The sequence below is a fragment of the Salvelinus sp. IW2-2015 genome, linkage group LG20 (genome assembly GCF_002910315.2).
Source record: "Salvelinus sp. IW2-2015 linkage group LG20, ASM291031v2, whole genome shotgun sequence".
Taxonomy (NCBI): domain Eukaryota; kingdom Metazoa; phylum Chordata; class Actinopteri; order Salmoniformes; family Salmonidae; genus Salvelinus; species Salvelinus sp. IW2-2015.
Genome location: NC_036860.1, coordinates 23,145,736 through 23,167,686, shown reverse-complemented (window position 1 = coordinate 23,167,686; position 21,951 = coordinate 23,145,736). Strand labels below are relative to the sequence as shown.

General features: G+C 41.6%; 1 protein-coding gene across 3 annotated transcripts in view; it reads right to left on the bottom strand.

Annotated features, from left to right (window-relative positions):
- Positions 1-1,896: 1,896 nt before the first annotated feature.
- LOC111980295 (septin-8-A) overlaps positions 1,897-21,951 on the bottom strand; it is a 41,183-nt gene continuing 21,128 nt past the window's right edge. Inside the window, exon 10 of one of the 3 annotated variants that reach the window (XM_024011015.2) lies at positions 1,897-2,174. In XM_024011015.2, coding sequence (XP_023866783.1) covers positions 2,012-2,174 — 163 coding nt within the window. In that variant the 3' untranslated portion in view covers positions 1,897-2,011. Of the gene's footprint in view, positions 2,178-18,761; positions 19,105-21,951 lie in introns of those variants that run through there. The other 2 variants (XM_024011014.2, XM_024011016.2) reach the window with 2 other exon arrangements.

Here is a 21,951-nt window from a genome sequence, read left to right as displayed (position 1 = left end):
TGCTAAATCACCTTCTGTTTCAGGCCCCGCCCAAATACCTGAAGTGTATCGCCTTCACCTCTCTGATTCTCTCAGCAAAAATCAATGAGGAGGATGAGGTGGGATTTTTATCTCTTGGAAGTTTAGCAAAACATAATTGAACATAAGTTTATTCTTTCTAATAGTCAAAATAAAACACAACGCTAGTTTAATACAATATGTTTATTAGCTCCCTCGCTGATGTCTGTTGAAACAGGTGATTGGATCAGTCAAGGGCCTTGTTGTGCAGAGCGGATGCAACTTTTCAACAGCGGAGATTCTTCGCATGGAGAGGATCATACTAGATAAGCTGAACTGGGACCTGTATACCGCAACGCCAATCGACTTCATTCACATCGTAAGTAGCAGTTAACACGTCCTCACTGCTTTGACAGGCTCAAACACAGTACAAAAGCACAGGGGAACACACACTTCATCTTGTCAAAGATGGCCAATGTTAACTTCTCCCCGATAGAGTATTGGTCCTAGAAATTGTGCATTGATTTGACTTGTGTCCACCTGTGATATGTCTCTGTCCACACCTGACACCATTGACAAGCGGTCATCTAAATCTTAGTGATTGAGTGCAATTTAGAGCATAGATCAAGCCAAGGCACTTATCTGATTTACCTCCAGCAGTAAAGCAGAAAGTAGAACCCTGTTATTTAACAAGGGGAGAGGCTTTTAAGATATAATTTGTCCAATCCTAACCCACTTCCAAGTACAATCTTAACATAAATAAGTATTTGCCTAGTTAAAAAGGTTAAATAAAATGTGATTAATTGGAATAGTACCGTGCTGTCATGTATGCATATTTAGTGTCATAAAAAAAATGCCATGCTGTATAGATTGTTTATGGCACACTGGAGTTTGACATCTTGGAAAGATCCATACTTTATACTACACACCACAAACTGGAAGTCAAATAAGCATCAAACACTAACTATTAACAGACATATTTCATCCTCAAGTCTAGTAGTAGACGTCCCTGCAATGTTACCATGGCAGACCACAACCATTGGCCAACAATCTTGAACAGAATCCTATTGGTGTGAAGTAAAACGTTTAGGGCAGTTTCATTGTTTCACACCAGAGCCAATGTGAAAATTTCCTCTAATTATAACATAAGATTGTTCTGAATACTGAAACATTTCAGAGATTGATGAATGTCTCACCAGTTAGTTGTGTGTAGATTATAGTTTAATCCATAAGAACTATTCCATATTGTCCTAGCTCACAATAGGTTTATTACAAAAATACAAGTATTGTAGAAATCAAAAAAAGAAACATGATACAAAAAAAATCTAGTTAAATAAAAATAAATTCTCTAATACTTTTCAAATAAACTTTCCAACAATTACATTCTCCTGAAAATGTACTTTGCATTCAGCAACCGAAATAGTGGTCATATCTCCATTGTCTTTCAAACAAGAATGGGTACTACAGGAATATTGTCACATACTTTCCACCATAACACAGTTGTATGATTGAGCTGTGGATTCAAAGATGGGCTCTTTCAACATTTCCACTAGATCTGTTAAACGACAACCTGAAATTCTGAAGTTTTTTTCCTTTGCTCAAACAACATGGCTGACTATTTGCAAAAGAGTGGAGACATGCAAATGCATTCACAATTTTGTGACAAAGAAGAAAAAAAAAGGTTTGGGCATTACAAATGTAGCCCCCCATGTTGGTTTTACACTAACAGTCTTACAACTGGGAGACAGACTAGCACTGCACACAGCAAAGAGGGCATCACACCTCAGGCAAGGAAAGGGGGCAGATTACTAAGAAGATAATGTAATATGGGAATGGCTGTTAAAGAGAAGATGTGGAAAGTTGTCCATGATCGACATGAATTGTGACGAATGAATGAATGAAACAGCGGATATGTATTAATGATGGTCTCCATCTTCTGTATTTTGTGATTATTGCAGTTCCATGCCCTGTTGATCTCTGGCCATCCCCACCTTTCGTCTGTGGGTGCTCATTCTCAGAAGAGGCCTTGCCTCCAAGCGGCATTGTGGACTAGGCAGGTGCAGCACTGTATGGCCTGCCACCAGCTATCACAGTTCAAGGGCTCCACACTAGCCTTGGCCATCATTACCTTGGAGTTGGAGAGGCTCACCCCAGACTGGTTCTCAGTCTTCACCGATCTGCTGAAGAAAGCACAGGTAAGACACGCAACATCTCCCAATGGAGCTATCACCACCCCTCACACTGTTCAAAACACTTGGCTGTTTGCTGTCATGCTTTTGTGTTTGCAGTGTAATTATGCAACCAAGTTGGTGCTCAAACATTAGCGAAGTATGTTGGACCATATTACAAGTCAAAAGTTGGCACACCTACTCATTCCAGGGTTTTCTTTGATTGTAATATTCTCTACATTGTAGAATAATAGTGAAGACATCAAAACTAGGAAATAACATATGGAATCATGTAATAACCAAAAAAAGTGTTAAACAAATCAAAATATATTTGAGATTCTTCAAAGTAGCCACCGTTTGCCTTGACAGCTTTGCACACTCTTGGCATTCTCAAAACCAGCTTCATGAGGTAGTCACCTGGAATGCAGTTCAATTAACAGGTGTGCTTTGTTAAAAAGTTAATTTGTGAAATTTCTTTAATAGCACCACTATTATTATATTCTACAATGTAGAAAAATAGTAAAAATAAAGAAACCCTGGAATGAGTAGGTGTCCAAACTTTTGACAGGTACTATAAATCTTTCTTCAGTTCACAATAACACCTTTTTTCTCACTTTTCTTTTGTATTTGGTCTTTGTATTTGTACGTTCCTGGTTAGAAGAACATTGCCATCCATAACATTTTTCTATATTTCAATCTTATTTTTTATTACAGTTGAGTTAAACAATGGAACCCACACAATCGACATCTGTCATAAGGTGTTTTTATTTTTACTAAACCTGTTTGCCATGTCTGAGGAAATCACTGTATGTTTTTCTGCTCCAGATTCAGAGCACGGAGTTCATCCACTGCAAGGAGATGGTGGACGAATACCTCACCAGCCTGGAGTTCTCCCTACCAGCCAATGCAGTGTACATATTTGACAGCACCAAGATGACCAAGCTTCAGGATGAGGTGTCCTGGGAGCCTGCGGGCAAACCGGGTCTCGGGCAGACCAGGAGTGGAAAGGGAAGCCAGGGGGAGGGAGATACAGACAAGTTCTACGATGGTTTTAGGTGCCTATACAACGAGGGGTTGGCTCTGGAGGTCATCGGGGACAGTGATACTAATATCCTCCATGAGGCCCACCAGAAGAATGTGTCCCCCTGCCCACCTCTCCACCCTGCTGTGAGCTAATATCCTGTTGGACTGAACCTGTCTGCATGTGTTGGGGATTGTTTTTACTTTGTTGAGGACCAAGAATACCTTATCAGGAACTTGGTATTGCCTCTTCCATGACCTATTCAGCACTTTGATATTTAGAGGAGCTTTTTATATACATATCATTTTATAATTATATTTTTTACTTTGTTGTACTAAAACATGTTTGTTCTGTTGACCTTTCAAACAAGTTAATCACTATAGCTACTTTTACAAAAATGCTTTGATTACAAATGACAGTGCTGCAAAGACATGTCATTCTTTCATTTTAAAGCTAGTCACATCTCAATGTGTGGAACTGTTATAACGTGCCTCTTTTCTTACCACATTGAACTGAAGTATTGTAGTGCTTTCAACTGTGAAATACATTTTTTTTTGTCAAGTTATAACGTAAATCATGTTCCGTCGTGAAAAGTGATAATCTCTTTGGTTGTCAGAAAAGGCAGCTATGTTACTGTTATGTTATCTCCAGAATAAAAGCTATGACAAACATTCAATTTCATGACCACTATCTCTTCTTTGTAACTGAAACAATAACAAGATCTATGAGTTTTCAATAAGCATGTATCCATCCCTAACTACCCATCATAACCTTAAAGTTTTATGTAGACACTTTGGAAAAAGAATGTATTCTATACACATTCTATTAAGACTGCTGTTTCAATTGTTCCTGGTAAATGGATGACAGCTCTCTGTTCTACTTCGGGTTGGTTCAAGACCACAATGTACAAGCCTTTTGTAAACCATGTGGTGGGGGAGAACACACACAGCGACTTCCTCTTTCACTCTTGTTTACTTCTGAATAGCAGAGGGTTATACTTTTTACTGTAGGGCTAAAATGGGCTCCCTCCATTTTGTTCTATTGGTCTACAACTTATATAATTAGTGTACAGATGCCAGATCTTAACTTAAATCACTCTCGTTGCAGATCATTTTCCTGATGCATCAGGAAATTAAAATGAGCAGTTCTCCATTCAGAGGCAGTCAAAGTCCTTAAGATCATGGCTCGCTATCTTAGGGTGATTTAACATACACTACATGGCCAACAGTATGTGGACAAGTGCTTGTCAAACATATTCCAAAATCATAGGCATTAATATGGCATTGGTCCACCCTTTGCTGCTATAACAGCCTTGACTCTTCTGGGAAGGCTTTCCACTAAATGTTGGAACATTGCTGCAGGAACTTGCTTCCATTCAGCCACAAGAGCATTAGTGAGGTCGGGCACTGATGTTGGGCAATTAGGACTGGCTCGCAGTTGGCATTCTAATTCCTCCCAAAGGTGTCCGACAGGGTTGAGGTCAGGGCTCTGTGGAGGCCAGTCAACTTCTTCCACACCGATCGACAAACCATTTCTGTTTGGACCTCGCATTGTGCACGGCGGGGGCATTGTCATGCTGGAACTGGAAAGGGCCTTCTCCAAACTGTTGCCACAAAGTTCAAATCAAATCACATTTTATTGGTTGCATAAACGTTGAGCAGATGTTATTGCAGGTGTAACGAAATGCTTGTGTTCCTTGCTCCAACAGTGCAGTAATATAAAATCTAAAAAGTAAAAGAATGGAATTAAGAAATATAGAAATATTAAGAGGAGCAAGTAGTCCGTAGTAGAAATACAATACCAGTCAAAAGTTTGGACATACCAACTCATTCAAGAGTTATCCTTTATGTTGACTATTTTCTACAATGTAGAATAATAGTGAAGACATCAAAACTATGAAATAACACATATGGAATCATGCAGGAACAAAAAAAGTGTTCATCACTAATATATTTTATATTCTTCAAAGTAGCCACCCTTCACCTTGATTACAGTTTTGCACACTCTTGGCATTCTCTCAACCAGCTTCACGAGGAATGCTTTTCCAACAGTCTTGAAGGAGTTCACACAAACTACCAGTCAAAAGTTTTAGAACACCTACTCATTCAAGGGTTTGTTTTTATTTTTTACTATTTTCTACATTGTAGAATAATAGTGAAGACATCAAAACTATGAAATAACACATATGTAATCATGTAGTCACCAAAAAAGTGTTAAACAAATCACAAATATATTTTATATTTGAGATTCTTCTAAGTAGCCACCCTTTTACTTGCTGACAGCTTTGCACACATGGCATTCTCTCAACCAGCTTCACCTGGAATGCTTTTCAAACAGTCTTGAAGGAGTTCCCACTTTTGCTGAGCACTTGTTGGCTGCTTTTCCTTCACTCTGCGGTCCAACTCATCCCAAACCATCTCAATTTGGTTGAGGTCGGGGGATTGTGGAGGCCAGGTCAACTTATGCAGCACTCCATCACTCTCCTTCTTTGTAAAATAGCCCTTACACAACCTGGAGATGTGTAGGGACATTGTCCTATTGAAAAACAAATGATAGTCCCACTAAGCCCATACCAGATGGGATGGCGTATCGCTTATAAATAAATCACAGACAGTGTCACCAGCAAAGCACCCCCGCACCCCTCCTCCTCCATGTTTTACGGTGGGAAATACACATGTGGAGGTCATCCGTTCACCCACACACGTCTCACAAAGACACGGCAGTTGGAACCAAAAATCTCAAATTTGGACTTCAAACCAAAGGAAAAATGTCCACTGGTCTAATGTCCATTGCTCGTGTTTCTTGGCCCAAGCAAGTCTCTTCTTATTTTTTATTTTTTTTATTTCACCTTTATTTAACCAGGTAGGCTAGTTGAGAACAAGTTCTCATTTGCAACTGCGACCTGGCCAAGATAAAGCATAGCAGTGTGAACAGACAACACAGAGTTACACATGGAGGTAAACAATATAACAAGTCAATAACATGGTAGAAAAAAGAGAATCTATATACAATGTGTGCAAAAGGCATGAAGGTAGGCAATAAATCGAATAATTACAATTTGCAGATTAACACTGGAGTGATAAATCATCAGATGATCATGTGCAAGAAGAGATACTGGTGTGCAAAAGAGCAGAAAAGTAAATAAATAAAAGCAGTATGGGGGTGAGGTAGGTAAATTGGGTGGGTAGTTTACAGATGGACTATGTACAGCTGCAGCGATCGGTTAGCTGCTCGGATAGCAGATTTTTAAAGTTGTTGAGGGAGATAAAAGTCTCCACTTCAGAGATTTTTGCAATTCGTTCCAGTCGCAGGCAGCAGAGAACTGGAAGGAAAGGCGTCCAAATGAGGTTTTAGCTTTAGGGATGATCAGTGAGATACACCTGCTGGAGCGCGTGCTGCGGGTGGGTGTAGCCATCGTGACCAGTGAACTGAGATAAGGCGGCACTTTACCTAGCATAGCCTTGTAGATGACCTGGAGCCAGTGGGTCTGACGACGAACATGTAGCGAGGGCCAGCCGACTAGGGCATACAGGTCGCAGTGGTGGGTCGTATAAGGTGCTTTAGTAACAAAACGAATGGCACTGTGATAAACTGCATCCAGTTTGCTGAGTAGAGTGTTGGAAGCTATTTTGTAGATGACATCGCCGAAGTCGAGGATCGGTAGGATAGTCAGTTTTACTAGGGTAAGTTTGGCGGCGTGAGTGAAGGAGGCTTTGTTGCGGAATAGAAAGCCGATTCTTGATTTGATTTTGGATTGGAGATGTTTGATATGAGTCTGGAAGGAGAGTTTGCGTCTAGCCAGACACCTAGGTACTTATAGATGTCCACATATTCTAGGTCGGAACCGTCCAGGGTGGTGATGCTAGTCGGGCGTGCGGGTGCAGGCAGCGAACGGTTGGAAAAGCATGCATTTGGTTTTACTAGCGTTTAAGAGCAGTTGGAGGCCACGGAAGGAGTGTTGTATGGCATTGAAGCTCGTTTGGAGGTTAGATAGCACAGTGCCAAGGAAGGGCCGGAAGTATATAGAATGGTGTCGTCTGCGTAGAGGTGGATCAGGGAATCGCCCGCAGCAAGAGCAACATCATGTGTATACAGAGAAAGAGTCGGCCCGAGAATTGAACCCTGTGGTACCCCCATAGAGACTGCCAGAGGACCGGACACACATGCCCCTCCGATTTGACACACTGAACTCTGTCTGCAAAGTAGTTGGTGAACCAGGCAAGGCAGTCATTAGAAAAACCGAGGCTACTGAGTCTGCCGATAAGAATATGGTGATTGACAGAGTCGAAAGCCTTGGCCAGGTCGATGAAGACGGCTGCACAGTAATGTCTTTTATCGATGGCGGTTATGATGTCGTTTAGTACCTTGAGCGTGGCTGAGGTGCACCCGTGACCGGCTCGGAACCGGATTGCACAGCGAGAAGGTACGGTGGGATTCGAGATGGTCAGTGATCTGTTTGTTGACTTGGCTTTCGAAGACCTTAGATAGGAAGGGCAGGATGGATATAGGTCTGTAACAGTTTGGGTCCAGGTGTCTCCCCTTTGAAGAGGGGGATGACCGCGGCAGCTTTCCAATCCTTGGGGATCTCATGATTACGAAGGAGAGGTTGAACAGGCTGGTAATAGGGGGTGCGACAATGGCGGCGGACAGTTTCGAAATAGGGGGTCCAGATTGTCAAGCCCAGCTGATTTGTATGGGTCCAGGTTTTCCAGCTCTTTCAGAACATCAGCTATCTGGATTTGGGTAAAGGAGAAGCTGGGGAGGCTTGGGCGAGTAGCAGCGGGGGGGGCGGGGCTGTTGGCCAAGGTTGGAGTCGCCAGGAGGAAGGCATGGCCAGCCATTGAGAAATGCTTGTTGAATTCTTCGATTATCACGGATTTATCGGTGGTGACCGTGTTACCTAGCCTCAGTGCAGTGGGCAGCTGGGGAGGTGCTCTTGTTCTCCCTGGACTTTACAGTATCCCAGAACTTTTTGGAGTTAGAGCTACAGGATGTGAATTTCTGCTTGAAAAAGCTGGCCTTTGCTTTTCCTGACTGACTGCGTGTATTGTTCCTGACTTCCCTGAACAGTTGCATATCGCGGGGGTCTCTCGATGCTATTGCAGTTCGCCACAGGATGTTTTTGTGCTGGTCGAGGGCAGTCAGGTCTGGAGTGAACCAAGGGCTATATCTGTTCTTGGTTCTGCATTTTTTGAACGGAGCATGCTTGTCTAATATGGTGAGGAAGTACACTTAGAATGACCAGGCATCCTCAACTGACGGGATGAGGTCCTATCCTTCCAGGTACCCGGGCCAGGTCGATTAGAAAGGCCTGCTCGCAGAAGTGTTTTAGGGAGCGTTTGACAGTGATGAGGGGTGGTCGTTTGACCGCGGACCCGTGGCGGATACAGGCAATGAGCCAGTGATCGCTGAGATCTTGATTGAAGACGCAGAGGTGTATTTGGAGGGCAGGTTGGTCAGGATAATGTCTATTAGGGTGCCAATGTTTACGGATTTAGGGTTGTACCTGGTGGGTTCCTTGATGATTTGTGTGAGATTGAGGGCATCAAGCTTGGATTGTAGGACTGCCGGGGTGTTAAGCATATCCCAGTTTAGGTCACCTAACAGAACAAACTCTGCGCTAGACTGGGGAGCGATCAATTCACAGATGGTGTCCAGGGCACAGCTGGGAGCTGAGGGGGGTCGGTAGCAGGCGGCAACAGTGAGAGACTTATTTCTGGAGAGATTAATTTTTAAAATTAGAAGTTCGAACTGTTTGGGCATAGACCTTATTATTGGTGTCCTTTAGTAGTAGTTCCTTTGCAGCAATTTGACCATGAAGGCCTGATTCACACAGTCTTCTCTGAACTGTTGATGTTGAGATATGTCTGTTACTTGAACTCTGTGAAGCATTTATTTGGGCTGCAATCTGAGGAGCAGTCAACTCAAATGAACTTATCCTCTGCAGCAGAGGTAACTCTGGGTCTTCCTTTCCTGTGGTGGTCCTGATGAAAGCCATTTTCATCATAGCGCTTGATGGTTTTTGTGACTGCACTTGAAGAAACATTCAAAGTTCTTGAAATGTTCCGCATTGACTGAACTTCATGTCTTAAAGTAATGATGGCTTGTCGTTTCTCTTTGTTTGTTTGAGCTGTTCTTGCCATAATATGGACTTATACCAAATAGGGCTATCTTCTGTATCCCACCCCTACCTTGTCACAACAACTAATTTGCTCAAACACATTAAGGAAAGAAATTCCCCAAATTAACTTTTAACAAGGCACACCTGTTAACTGAAATGAAGCTGGTTGAGAGAATGCCAAGAGTGTGCATAGCTGTCATCAAGGCAAAGGGTGGCTACTTTGAAGAATGTCAAATGTATTTGGATTTATTTTACACTTTTTTGGTTACTACATGATTCCATATGTGTTACGTCATAGTTTTGATGTCTTCACTATTATTCTGTAATGTAGAAAATAGTAAAAATAAAGAAAAACCCTTGAATGAGTAGGTGTGTCCAATCTTTTTACTGGATAGATATATATATCTATATATATACAAATAAAATCAAATTTATTTGTCACATACACATGGTTAGCAGATGTTAATGCGAGTGTAGCGAAATGCTTGTGCTTCTAGTTCCGACAATGCAGCAATAACCGTACATACATACACTGTATGTGGGATGTATAGACATTATGGACAGTATGTGGATACAATATAGTATATCTGAAGAAAACATGGATAGAATAGTGTATGTACAGCAATAGTTGAATAGGATGGACTTGACTAGAATACAGCATATTCAGGGCATTCAGAAACTATTCAGACCCCTTCATTTTTTCCACAGTTACGTTACAGCTTTATTCTAAAATTGATTCAATTATCATTCTTTCCTCCTCAACCTACACACAATACCCCATAATGACAAGAGAAATCAGGTTTTTGACATTTTTGCAAATGTATAAAACCTTCAAAAACATAAATACCTTATTTACTTAAGTATTCAGACACTTTTCTGAGGGACTCAAAATTGAGCTCAGGTGCATCTGGTTTCCATTGATCATCCTTGAGATGTTTCTACAACTTGATTTTAGTCCACCTGTGGTCAATTCAATTGATTAGACATTATTTGGACAGGCACACACCTGTCTGTGTAAGGTCCCACAGTTGACAGTGCATGTCAGAGCATAAACCAAGCCATGAGGTCGAAAAAATTGTTCATAGAGCTCAGAGGCAGGATTGTGTCGAGGCCCAGATCTGGGGAAGGGTACCAAAAAATGTCTGCAGCATTGAAGGTCCCCAAGAACACAGTGACCTCCATCATTCTTAAATGGAAGAAGTTTGGAACCACCAAGACTCTTCCTAGAGCTGACTGCCCGGCCAAACTGAGCAAATCGGGGGAGATCGGACTTGGTCAGAAGGACAACCATCTCTGCAGCACTCCACCAAATCAGGCCTTTATGGGAGAGTGGCCAGACGGGAGCCACTCCTCAGTAAAAGGCCCACTTGGAGTTTGCCAAAAGGCACCTAAAAGACTCAGATCATGATGTAACCAAGATTAAACTCTTTGGTCTGAATGCCAAGCGTCACGTCTGGAGGAAACCAGGCACCGCTCATTACCTGGCCAATACCATCCCTACGGTGAAGCATGGTGGTGGCAGGATCACCGGCAGGGACTGGGAGAATCGTAAGGATCAAGGGAGAGATGAACGGAGCAAAGTACAGAGAGATCCTTGATGAAAACCTGCTCCAGAGCGCTCAGGAACTCAGACTGGGGCGAAGGTTCACCTTCCAACTGGACAACAACCCTAAGCACACAGCCAAGACAACACAGGAGTGGCTTCGGGACAAGTCTGTGAATGTACTTGAATGACCCAGCCAGAGCCCAGACTTGAACACGATCAAACATCTCTGGAGAGACATGAAAATAGCTGTGCAGCGACGCTCCCCGTCCAACCTGACAGAGCTTGAGAGGATCTGCAGAGAAGAATGGGAAAATCTTCCCAAATACAGGTGTGCCAAGCTTGTAGTCATTCCCAAGAAGAATCGCTGCCAAGGGTGCTTCAAAAAAATTCTGAGTAAAGGGTCTGAATACGTACAGTTGAAGTCGGAAGTTTACATACACTTAGGTTGACACTTAAGTTGTCATTAAAACTAGTTTTTCAACCACTCCACACTTTTCTTGTTAAACTATAGTTTTGGCAAGTCGGTTAGGACATCTACTTTGTGCATGACACAAGTAATTTTTGCAACAATTGTTTACAGACAGATTATTTCACTTATAACTCACTGTATCACAATTCCAGTGGGTCAGAAGTTTGGAAAACAGCTTGGAAGATTCCAGAAAATTATGTCATGGCTTTAGAAGCTTCTGATTGACTCAAACGATGTCAATTAGCCTATTGGAGGTGTACCTGTGGATGTATTTCAAGGCCTACCTTCAAACTCAGTGACTCTGCTTGACATCATAGGAAAATCAAAATAAATTCAACCAAGACCTCAGAAAATAATTTGTAGACCTCCACAAGTCTGATTCATCCTTGGAAGCAATTTCCAAATGCCTGAAGGTACCACGTTTATCTGTACAAACAATAGTACGCAAGTATAAACATCATGGGACCACGCAGCTGTCATACGGCTCAGGAAGGAGACGCATTCTGTCTCCTAGAGATGAGCGTACTTTGGTGCGAAAAGTGCAAATCAATCCCAGAACAACAGCAAAGGACCTTGTGAAGATACTGGAGGAAACGGGTATGAAAGTATCTATATCCACATATCCTATATCGACATAACCTGAAAGGCCTCTCAGCAAGGAAGAAGCCACTTCCAAAACCGCCATAAAAAAGCCAGACTACGGTTTGCAACTTCACATGGGGACAAAGATCGTACTTTTTGGAGAAATGTCCTCTGGTCTGATGAAACAAAAATAGAACTGTTTGGCCATAATGACCATCGTTATGTTTGGAGGAAAAAGGGGGAAGCTTGCAAGCTGAAGAACACCATCCCAACCATGAAGCACGGGGGTGGCAGCATCATATTGTCGGGGTGCTTCGCTGCAGGAGGGACTGGTGCACTTCACAAAATAGATGGCATCATGAGGGAGGGAAATTATGTGGATATATTGACGCAACATCTCAAGACATCAGTCAGGAAGATAAAGCTTGGTTGCAAATGGACAATGACCCCAAGCATACTTCCAAAGTTGTGGCAAAATGGCTTAAGAACAACAAAGTCAAGGTATTGGAGTGGCCATCACAAAGCCCTGACCTCAATCCTATAGAAAATTTGTGGGCAGAACTGAAAAAGTGTGTGCGAGCAAGGAGGCCTACAAACCTGACTCAGTTACACCAGCTCTGTCAGGAGGAATGCGCCAACATTCACCCAACTTATTGTGGGAAGCTTGTTGAAGGCTACCCGAAACATTTGACCCAAGTTAAACAATTTTAAAGGCAATGCTACCAAATACTAATTGAGTGTATGTAAACTTCTGACCCACTGGGAATGTGATGAAAGAAATAAAACCTGAAATAAATCATTCTCTCTACTATTATTCTGACATTTCACACTTTTTAAATAAAGTGGTGATCCTAACTGACCTAAAAACAGGGAATTTTTACTAGGATTAAATGTCAGGAATTGTGAAAAACGGCATTTAAATGTATTTGGCTAAGGTGTATGTAAACTTCAACTGTAAATGTGAGAGTATTATTTTTAATACATTTGCAAAAATGTCTAAAACCTGTTTTTGTTTTGTCATTATGGGGTATTGTGTGTAGATTGACGAGTGGGGGGGGTGAAACAATTTAATCCATTTTAGAATAAGGCTGTAACATAACAAAATGTGGAAAAAGTGAAGGGGTCTGAATTCACTGTACATATGAAATGGGTAAAACAAAGGAAATTACCGCACACTGCTGCTCATGCTCCCAGGTGATATTTATTAACAACGTTTCAACCCTTAGGTCTTCATCAGGCATCCATATCCCAGGTGGGGATGGAAGGTCCTATATATAGGGGCAGTACTCAGTGACATCGCATTCTTTTCTGTTTTCCATGAGTTTGCCTACAACTCCAGCACCTGCGGAACGTACCTGGATGTGCGTATGTTCTTCAGCTTTTGTACTAAAACAGTATGTACACATTATTCAAGTGACCAGTGTTCCATGTCTATCTACACAGGGCAGCAGGGATAAGTAACCCGGAGGTAGCTTAGTCTCGTGTAGGAGACTGCCGCCCAGCTCCCCCGGGACTGCGGCGCAGAGCAGAAGAAAATATCTGCGCATGGCGAGAAGCTCGAGATTTGCCCATGGAGATAACAGGGAAAATTCTAGAAAGTTGAGTGAAGTTAACACTATCAACGTTTCCATTTACTGTGCCAATTGTGATCGAATCAACGCAATATTAGCCACTCTCAATGCAACATACCGAAACAAAACGAACTATGCAAGAGATTTTGTTGTAGGAAGAACGCATCGGGGTAGGATTCTATTGCGCAAGACTCGGTATTTTGAGACAGGCTTAAATAAGCTAAGTAGTCAATAGGCAGAGGGTAGAATAATTTCTGATTCTCTGTAATAATGGTAAGGGAATAATAATGCATTTTATTTTGTAAATTGGTTTCTTGCATCAAACATTTGTCACTTTGTATGAAGGACAAGTTGATAAACAGGTTAATGTCAAGCCCTGCATATTGTTTTTCCAAAGTCTCATGGAATGTAGGCCTACATTGAACACCACACATTGGCTGTTACTGTAGGCTGAATGATAGAACAGCCATTTCCATGTTAAAATGTTATGGGATGCATTTTCTCCATTGGTTTTAATGGTAGGCCACTCTGGTAGGCCTACATTATGATCAAATAGCCACAGTAGCCTATGGCCACTGTTAAAACAAACGTAAAGCGAAAACATTGCTAGTGACAGTGACTAAATTCAGGGTAGGAAAGGGGGGTACCTAGTCAGTTGTCCAACAAATGTGTCTTCCGCATTTAACCCAACCCCTCTGAATAAGAGCGGTGTGGGGGGCTGCCATAATCGACATCCACGTCTCCGGGCCCGGGGAACAGTGGGTTGCTCAGGGGCAGAACGACAGATTTTTACCTGGTCAGCTCGGGGATTTAATCCAGTAACCGGAAGGTTAACGCTCTAACCACTAGGCTACCTGCCGCCTGGGTGGAGGCCGGCTAATGATGGCTATTTAATAGTCTGATGGTATCGGCCTCCCGAGTGGTCTAAGGCACTGCATTGCAGTGTTAGCTGTGCCACTAGAGATTCTGGGTTCGAGTCCAGGCTCTGTTGCAGCTGGCCGCGACCGGGAGACCCTTGGGGCGGCGCACAATTGGCCCAGCGTCGTCCGGGTTAGGGGAGGGTTTGGCCGGCAGGGATGTCCTTGTCCCATCGCACACTAGTGACTCCTGTGGCGGGCCAGGCGCAGTGCACGCTGACACGGTTGCCAGGTGCACGGTGTTTCCTCCGACACATCGGTGTGGCTGTCTTCCAGGTAAATTGGGTATTGTGTCAAGAAGCGGTGCAGGTTGGTTAGGTTGTGTTTCGGAGGACGCACGGCTCTTGACCTTCGCCTCTCCTGAGTCCGTATGGGAGTTACAGTGATGCGACAAGACTGTAACTACCAATTGGCTACCACAAAATTGGGGAGAAAAAGGGATAAAAAAAGAGAAAAAAATTGTCTGGTCTTGAGATAGCTGTTTTTCTGTCTCTCTATCCAAGCTTTGATGCACCTGTACTGACCGTGCCTTCTGGATGATAGCTGGGTGAATAGGCCGTGGCTGAGGTCCTTGATGATCTTGTTGGAACAGAATCGTCTAGAATGTCATTGTATAGTGTTAAGATTTCCCTTCACTGGATCTAAGAGGCCTAGCACGTACCATGGTGATCTTAGTGTGGCTGCTCGGCCATGGAAACAAATTTCATGGGTTCTTGTACTGACATTGCTTCCAGAGGCAGTTTGGAACTCAGTGAGTGTTGAAACCGAGGAGACAATTTTTACACACCTCAGCACTCGGCGGTCCTGTCCTGTGAGCTTGTGTGGCCTAGCACTTTGCGACTGAGCTGTTGTTGCTCCTAGACGTTTCCACTTGAAAGACTTTGGTTGCAAGCAGGACTAAGGCAGAGAGGAAGAGGCGAAGTGAGAGGGGTCATTCTCGCCAAAATAAGCCCAATGTGTTTAATATGCGGCTGCTCGCCCACGTTTTATAGTTATACTATGTATAATTTTCAGAGGTGGGTAGAGTACTGAAAATCTGTACTTAAGTAAAAGTACTGTCACTTAATTGTAATTTTCTCAAGTAAAATTTGACTCCTTAAACTACTCAAATAACAGTAAAAAGTATCCGGTCAGAAAACAACTTAACTAGGGGGCGGCAGGTAGACTAGTGGTTAGAGCGTTGGACTAGTAACTGAAAGGTTGCAGGATCGAATCCCCGAGCTGACAAGGTAAAACTCTGTTGTTCTGCCCCTGAACAAGGCAGTTAACCCACTGTTACTAGGCCGTCACTGAAAATAAGACTTTGTTCTTAACTGGCTTGCCTAGTTAAATAAAGGTAAAATAAATAAAAACTACTAGTTACATGAGTTTTTTATTTTTATTTTTTACACCTCATGGTAAACTGTGAAAGCAAACCAAAAGGACAACTTAGATTAATGTCAAATCAATTGCACTATCATTAAAGCCTGACAGCACCATCTTACAGATGTCCCCCAGCACAGGTACTCTCCCATGAAGACTGACATTAAACAAAGTCTGTAGGCTGTACAGTTTCAATTATGATAATTCAGTATTGACTTAATCTATCAATGTGCACAATTTCATAATGGCACTCCAGACATTGGAATGAATACATTTCACAATATCATTTGAGGTATGTTATGGTGAATGCATACTAAAAAGATTTACACCAAGTGTGATGTAAAATGTTTCACTCATAATGAATAGGTAAGTGTTACAACAGTCAATACCGATTTTTTTCACCATTTGTTACCACTATGCAAATTAGACATTTTCACCATGGAATGAAATTGAGGTCAAGTATTTTTTTTTGCCTTTTCCTAACCTGCTATGAAATGTATCCTCATCTTCCGAACATCTCCTTTCCACTGAGGGGTATTTTCTTTTCTTGAGAGAGCAAGAGTCAGAAATGCGTGGGAGGATGCTGAGCTGAACTGACCTGTTGATCCAGCTAACATTAGCTACTTACATGGTTGACACAGCTAGCTAGCTTAGACAGTTTATTTAGTGGCAACCTAATATGATAGCTACTGCCACACACATCTGATTAATCTATTCAAGCTTTGTGCCAATGGCAAGGTGGCTAGTTGGCTAACTAACAGATCATATGAGCTAAAAACAGGAGATTCAACTTTTTGTCAGATTCTGGGTTTGCCAAAGCTAGCTAAGTAGCCATTTGATTTGTACTTGTCCTCAAAACACAATTAACAGTAGAATATCTTAGAAATAGTTATTACTCCAGAAATATAATATTAAAAGGTCTGGCTAAGAACCCAAGAACAAAAATATGAAGACACCTGCTTCACTTCAATAGTTATACAGATTTAAAGGGGAACCAATAGCATCAATTCATGCAAATATTTTTTTAAACGCAACATGTAAAGTGCTGGTCCCATGTTTCATGAACTGAAATAAGATCCCAGAAATTTTCCATACACACAAAGTGCTTATTTCTCTCAGATTTTGTGCACAAAATTGGTTTACATCCCTGTTAGTGAGCGTTTTATCCTTTGCCAAGATAATCCATCCACCTGACAGGTGTGGCGCATCAAAAAGCTGATTAAACAGCATGATCATTACACAGGTGCGCCTTGCTGGGGACAATAAAAAGGCCACTAAAATGTCCAGTTGTGTCACACAACACAATGCCACAGATGTCTCAAGTTGAGGGAGCGTGCAATTGGCATGCTGACTGCAGGAATGTCAGGCAGAGCTGTTGCCAGAGAATTGAATTATAATCTACCATAAGCCCCCCCCCAACGTTGTTTGAGAGAATTTTGCAGTACGTCCAACTGGCCTCAAAACTGCGAGTAACCACGCCAGCTCAGGACCTCCACGCCCGGTTTCTTCACCGGAAAAACGATTTATTTTTTTATTGGTGGGCTTGGCTCCCCAGTCTGTGCACCCCTGCCCAGTCATGTGAAATCCATAGATTAGAGCCTAATGAATTTATTTCATTTGACTTATTTCCTTATGAACTGTAAGGCAGCAACATCTAAGAAATTGTTGAATGTTGCGTTTTCTATATTTTTGTATGTAACGAAAGGGATTTGGTCAATTGAAACTTAGTAAAGTCAGTTACTTCCTCCAGAGAGTAACTAGAAAAGTACTAGTTCCTCCAAAAGTATTAAGGGCATTGGTGGACCAGATTCAAACTCATGCACATGTGTGCCATTGTCAGCGGCTGTACCCACTGGTTCATGCAAGGAACTGAAATAACCATTAATTTATTTTGCCTATTGGTTGCCTTGAACATAGAATAAAACAAATGATCTAAAGAAACAGATTTTCCCTAACGAAGAATACATTATCCCCTACAAATATTGTCCATTTATTATAATCCACATAAGAATTCATACGAGACACACTGTAGCTTGCACGTAGCATACATAGGCTACTTGTACTGACACCCAGTGAATCTGCAGTCTAAATTATTGTGTAGACTACAAACACAGCTACCAGCTGACTCCTAGCGTCAATTCTAAATAGACATTCAAATCCTCACGCTGCAAGATTATTTTCCTCCTACAACGAATTGGGTCATATTAAGATCCGACATCTGTACATTATAAACTGGTTAAACGTAATTAGAGCAGTAAAAATAAATGTTTTGTCATACCCATGGTATACGGTCTGAAATGCCACAGCTTTCAGGGCTCGAACCCCCAAGTTTATAAAATCAAATCATGGGATAGGGAGACATCCAATGCGATGGTTGCATTTATTTTCAATGAGAACGAGTACTTCTAGTCTTTCGACGTAAACATTTCTATTGTGAGTCCAGGCCTCTATTAGTTGCTGCATTGTATATGGGCCGTGTAGACGGACACCACTCACATACTCACGTCAATGGCTTACGGTACATCACAATTAGACAACATACAGTATTCTGTGCTTTATCATATACATTTTGCATATCTGCATTTGAATAAAGCCAAGTAAGCTCTGAAAATATTCACATACAGGTTTCTGGATTAACATAAAACAGCACCAGAATTGATTTCATATTTTTTAATATTTAGTACTAGTATACTTGATGGTACCTACATATAACGGTTTGCAAAAATATAAATATACAGGTACTGTACTTAGTTACGTTATTGCTATGCATGATTAAGGTATGGCCTAGTTTGGCTCAGAATTCAGACCCCACTCTATGAGGTGTACGGCCATTGTCTTATGTCAGATAGCGTAACGAAATGTCTACACTGTCGGTTGAATGTCACGTAGGAGTGACGCCACCTGATGTAAGACAATGGTGTTTGGCTGGTGAGGAGTCGAGTCCACCTACACTACCAGTAAATGCTTATCCAATAACATTACATTAACTGACAATATGGGAGAACAAGGTAACAACACAAGTTAGTACCAAATAACAGTGAAGTTGAAAGTCCATGATTTGTTGTGCCTTCTGTTATAAATCAGTGATGGTGAGCAAAACACATCAGTAAGTCTCAAACTAGAAAAATAACAAAATGTATAAAAAACATGTTCCAAATTATAACATTAATGATCCTAAAGAAGGGAATGGCCACTGTCAGCAAGTTAGCTCTCTCGGTCTCCTGTCCCATCAGGGTCTTTGGTCCATGTGCACAATGTCATGAAGGAATGTCAAAAAACAAACGTTGACGTCACTATGATGATGGAAGACAAATCCACGGTCGGCTTGGCATACTGGGCCCATACATTAACTGAAAGAAAATGACAAAGAAAATGACCACAAATGACAAAATAAAGTGAATGGAGACACACTGTGGGGTGAAATAATGCAAATCATATACATTCCACATTCACATTCTTTCAGAAAAATGTATGACTTCATGAAGATGAAGTATAATGAAGGTGAAAGAGAATAGACAGAAAAAAGAAAAAAAATAAGGTCAGAAAATGTGTGGATTGTGCCTCAGAGAATCATTATAATGTCAGTACAGAATAATTAATTAATGAGTGATAATTATCAGAGCTGTCAGGGGAGGGAGCCCTTCAACTCCATTTTGAAGACCACTCATGATAAATGCCAGTGTAAATGTAAAGTTCTAACAAAAAAAACTGTCATGAAGAGATTGAAATGTACACAACAGTTACCGGGAGGAAAATGGGGGAGGGTCATGCTTTTCAATTTCAGTCAGGGGGAGGGTTTAATATGTTTTTTTTATTTAGTCTAGGGGAGGGTCATGTAATTTGTAAATCGATGAAATGTCACATGCTCAGGGTTTGACAATTAGTTGCTTATTATAGTATCTCATGTGTGCCCGATGCTGCCCCTCATCCCTGATTCTCTGCTGGGTGCGCAATATCAAGTGCGCCTAGTGTGGTCTCAATCAAATGATCCATGGCCTAGGCTATATAACAAGCATGCTGGAAGAAGCACAGGACAAAGTTCTATTTTTAAGAAAATGTACATCGAGTTTTTGCACTGCTGGGATGAGATTTTATATATATATATATATATATATATATATATATATATATATAAACAACTAGGCTACACTGCATTACACACTGCAATGGATAGGCGTTCCCATTCATGGTTTGACTGACATTCAAAGGGAGCGCTACAACTTTATATAGCCGAGAAGCAGTGGTGTAGTGTTATTTTCTTTTTTAGGTGAGAGCAAAATAAATAATTCAATGACAATCATTTCTCAGATCAAAGTTTGTACCCACAGATTGAATATTTAAATGATAATGCCCGAGAAGCCGGTGTTTGGAGTATATATTAACGCTGGCGTCGAGGGCCGGTGTTATCATATTATCCACTAGATGGAGACTGCAGAAGCTAAAAAAAGGTTATGTGACTGCCTCACATAGAACCTGTCTCTCTCTTTATTTGGATACATCCATAACAAATGAGCTAATGATGCGCAATTTCACCTGGCATAGAAAATGTGCTCTCTCGCAGGACACCGTTGTTCAGAAGAGTTAACAACAACAGTCACTTCATACAAGCTTGAAAGACTGCAAACTAGCTGCACTTAGTTTTGTTTGACCTGTTTTCTATTGACATTTCTTTGTATATATCCTTGAAAATGTATGCTGATTCATGATTTGATGATGTCTCATCCCAACACGTTCATTACTATGCGACAGCTGGAGATCGAATTTGAATATTGAAACAAGGCTGCAAATGTCAGAGACAGACAGCATGGTTTATACAAATCTCCACTGTTAAACTAAATGTTAGTCTAAAAGAAATGAGAGATAATGTCTAGATGCTTTTTATAATGGAGATAACGTTTATAAATTGCCTGGCTGGGCTGACTAGACAGTGGATTGCCAGTCCGATGGAACAGAGTAAATAGTCATTTTAACATCATAGATTCAGCCGGTGGTAGCTTGTGGAATAGACACTGGCTGGAATGCGGTTTTAACCAACCAGCATTCTGGATTAATCCCACCCGTTGTATAAAATAATAAGTGATGAGTAGGTCTATCAGATGTAGGCAACATCTTGATGAGGGTTATTTTGAGCGCCCTTTGAACCGTGGTGCTGAATGGATAGCAGTGGTCACGTATCATTCTAAGTTCCACTGCGCAAGGGGGTCCGTGGAGTTTTATGAACATCAAGGCAGACACACAAAAAATGTGGATCCTAGATCTTGTTGGTGTGATAAGGTTCGTGGGTTGGATCAGTTTGTCTGCATATGCAGTAGTGGTGGTACTCGGATAGTAGGGCGAGTTCAAGTGTGTCATACAAGACTGTTGATGACAGCCGTTTTAGAAACCCCTTGTAGAGATGTCTGTGGCTGTTCCTGTTATGTTGGACTTGGCCCGCTTAAAGTGGTCACGCCTCCGACCTACGGGCATCTGCACAATAGCAAAAAAATGCAATTAAAATTAAAGAGGCTACGGCCTCAGTGTTCATAGTAAACGCGCGATAGAAGTTGCCCCAAATTTTACAACATACATGTTTGCACTCCAGAAATGACCAGAAGTGTGCACAGTGCCACATTTTTTCAAGCGCTCAGGGAGGGTCGAGTAAAAATATATTTTACTGAGGAAAGGACCATCCATTTTAATTTCAGAGAGTTACAATTTTTTTCCCAGGTATGCCTCATAAATAACGTACAATCCCTAATGTAGTGAAAACCCAAGCACTACCTCAGGAACTATGAAATATGTCAGACTAACCACAAAATGGATGAACGGTTTCACTAATAACTGCCAACGCACATATCATCCACTAGATGGAGACTTAAGAAGCTAAAAAAAAAAGTTTCTGTGACTGCCTCACAGAGAACCTGTCTCTCTCCAACTAGGAGCTGCTAAGGTCAGGTATTTTCCATACGTCTGTCTGCTCATATTCATATAACTATTTCAGTGTACAATAAATACAACACCCTGGTATGGAATTTGGGGGGACGGAGGGGAAGGCCCCTCATGATCAGGGTATAAACTCTAAGTCAATCCACTGCTATCTGTGATCTCAATTCAATCCTTTGGAGGAAAAAGGGAGGACAAAAGGACTTTGAAGCTAAACCTAGGGTAAGAGAAGGTAAGGTTTGGGAGGAATAAAGGGAGAGCGAGTGGAAGAGGAC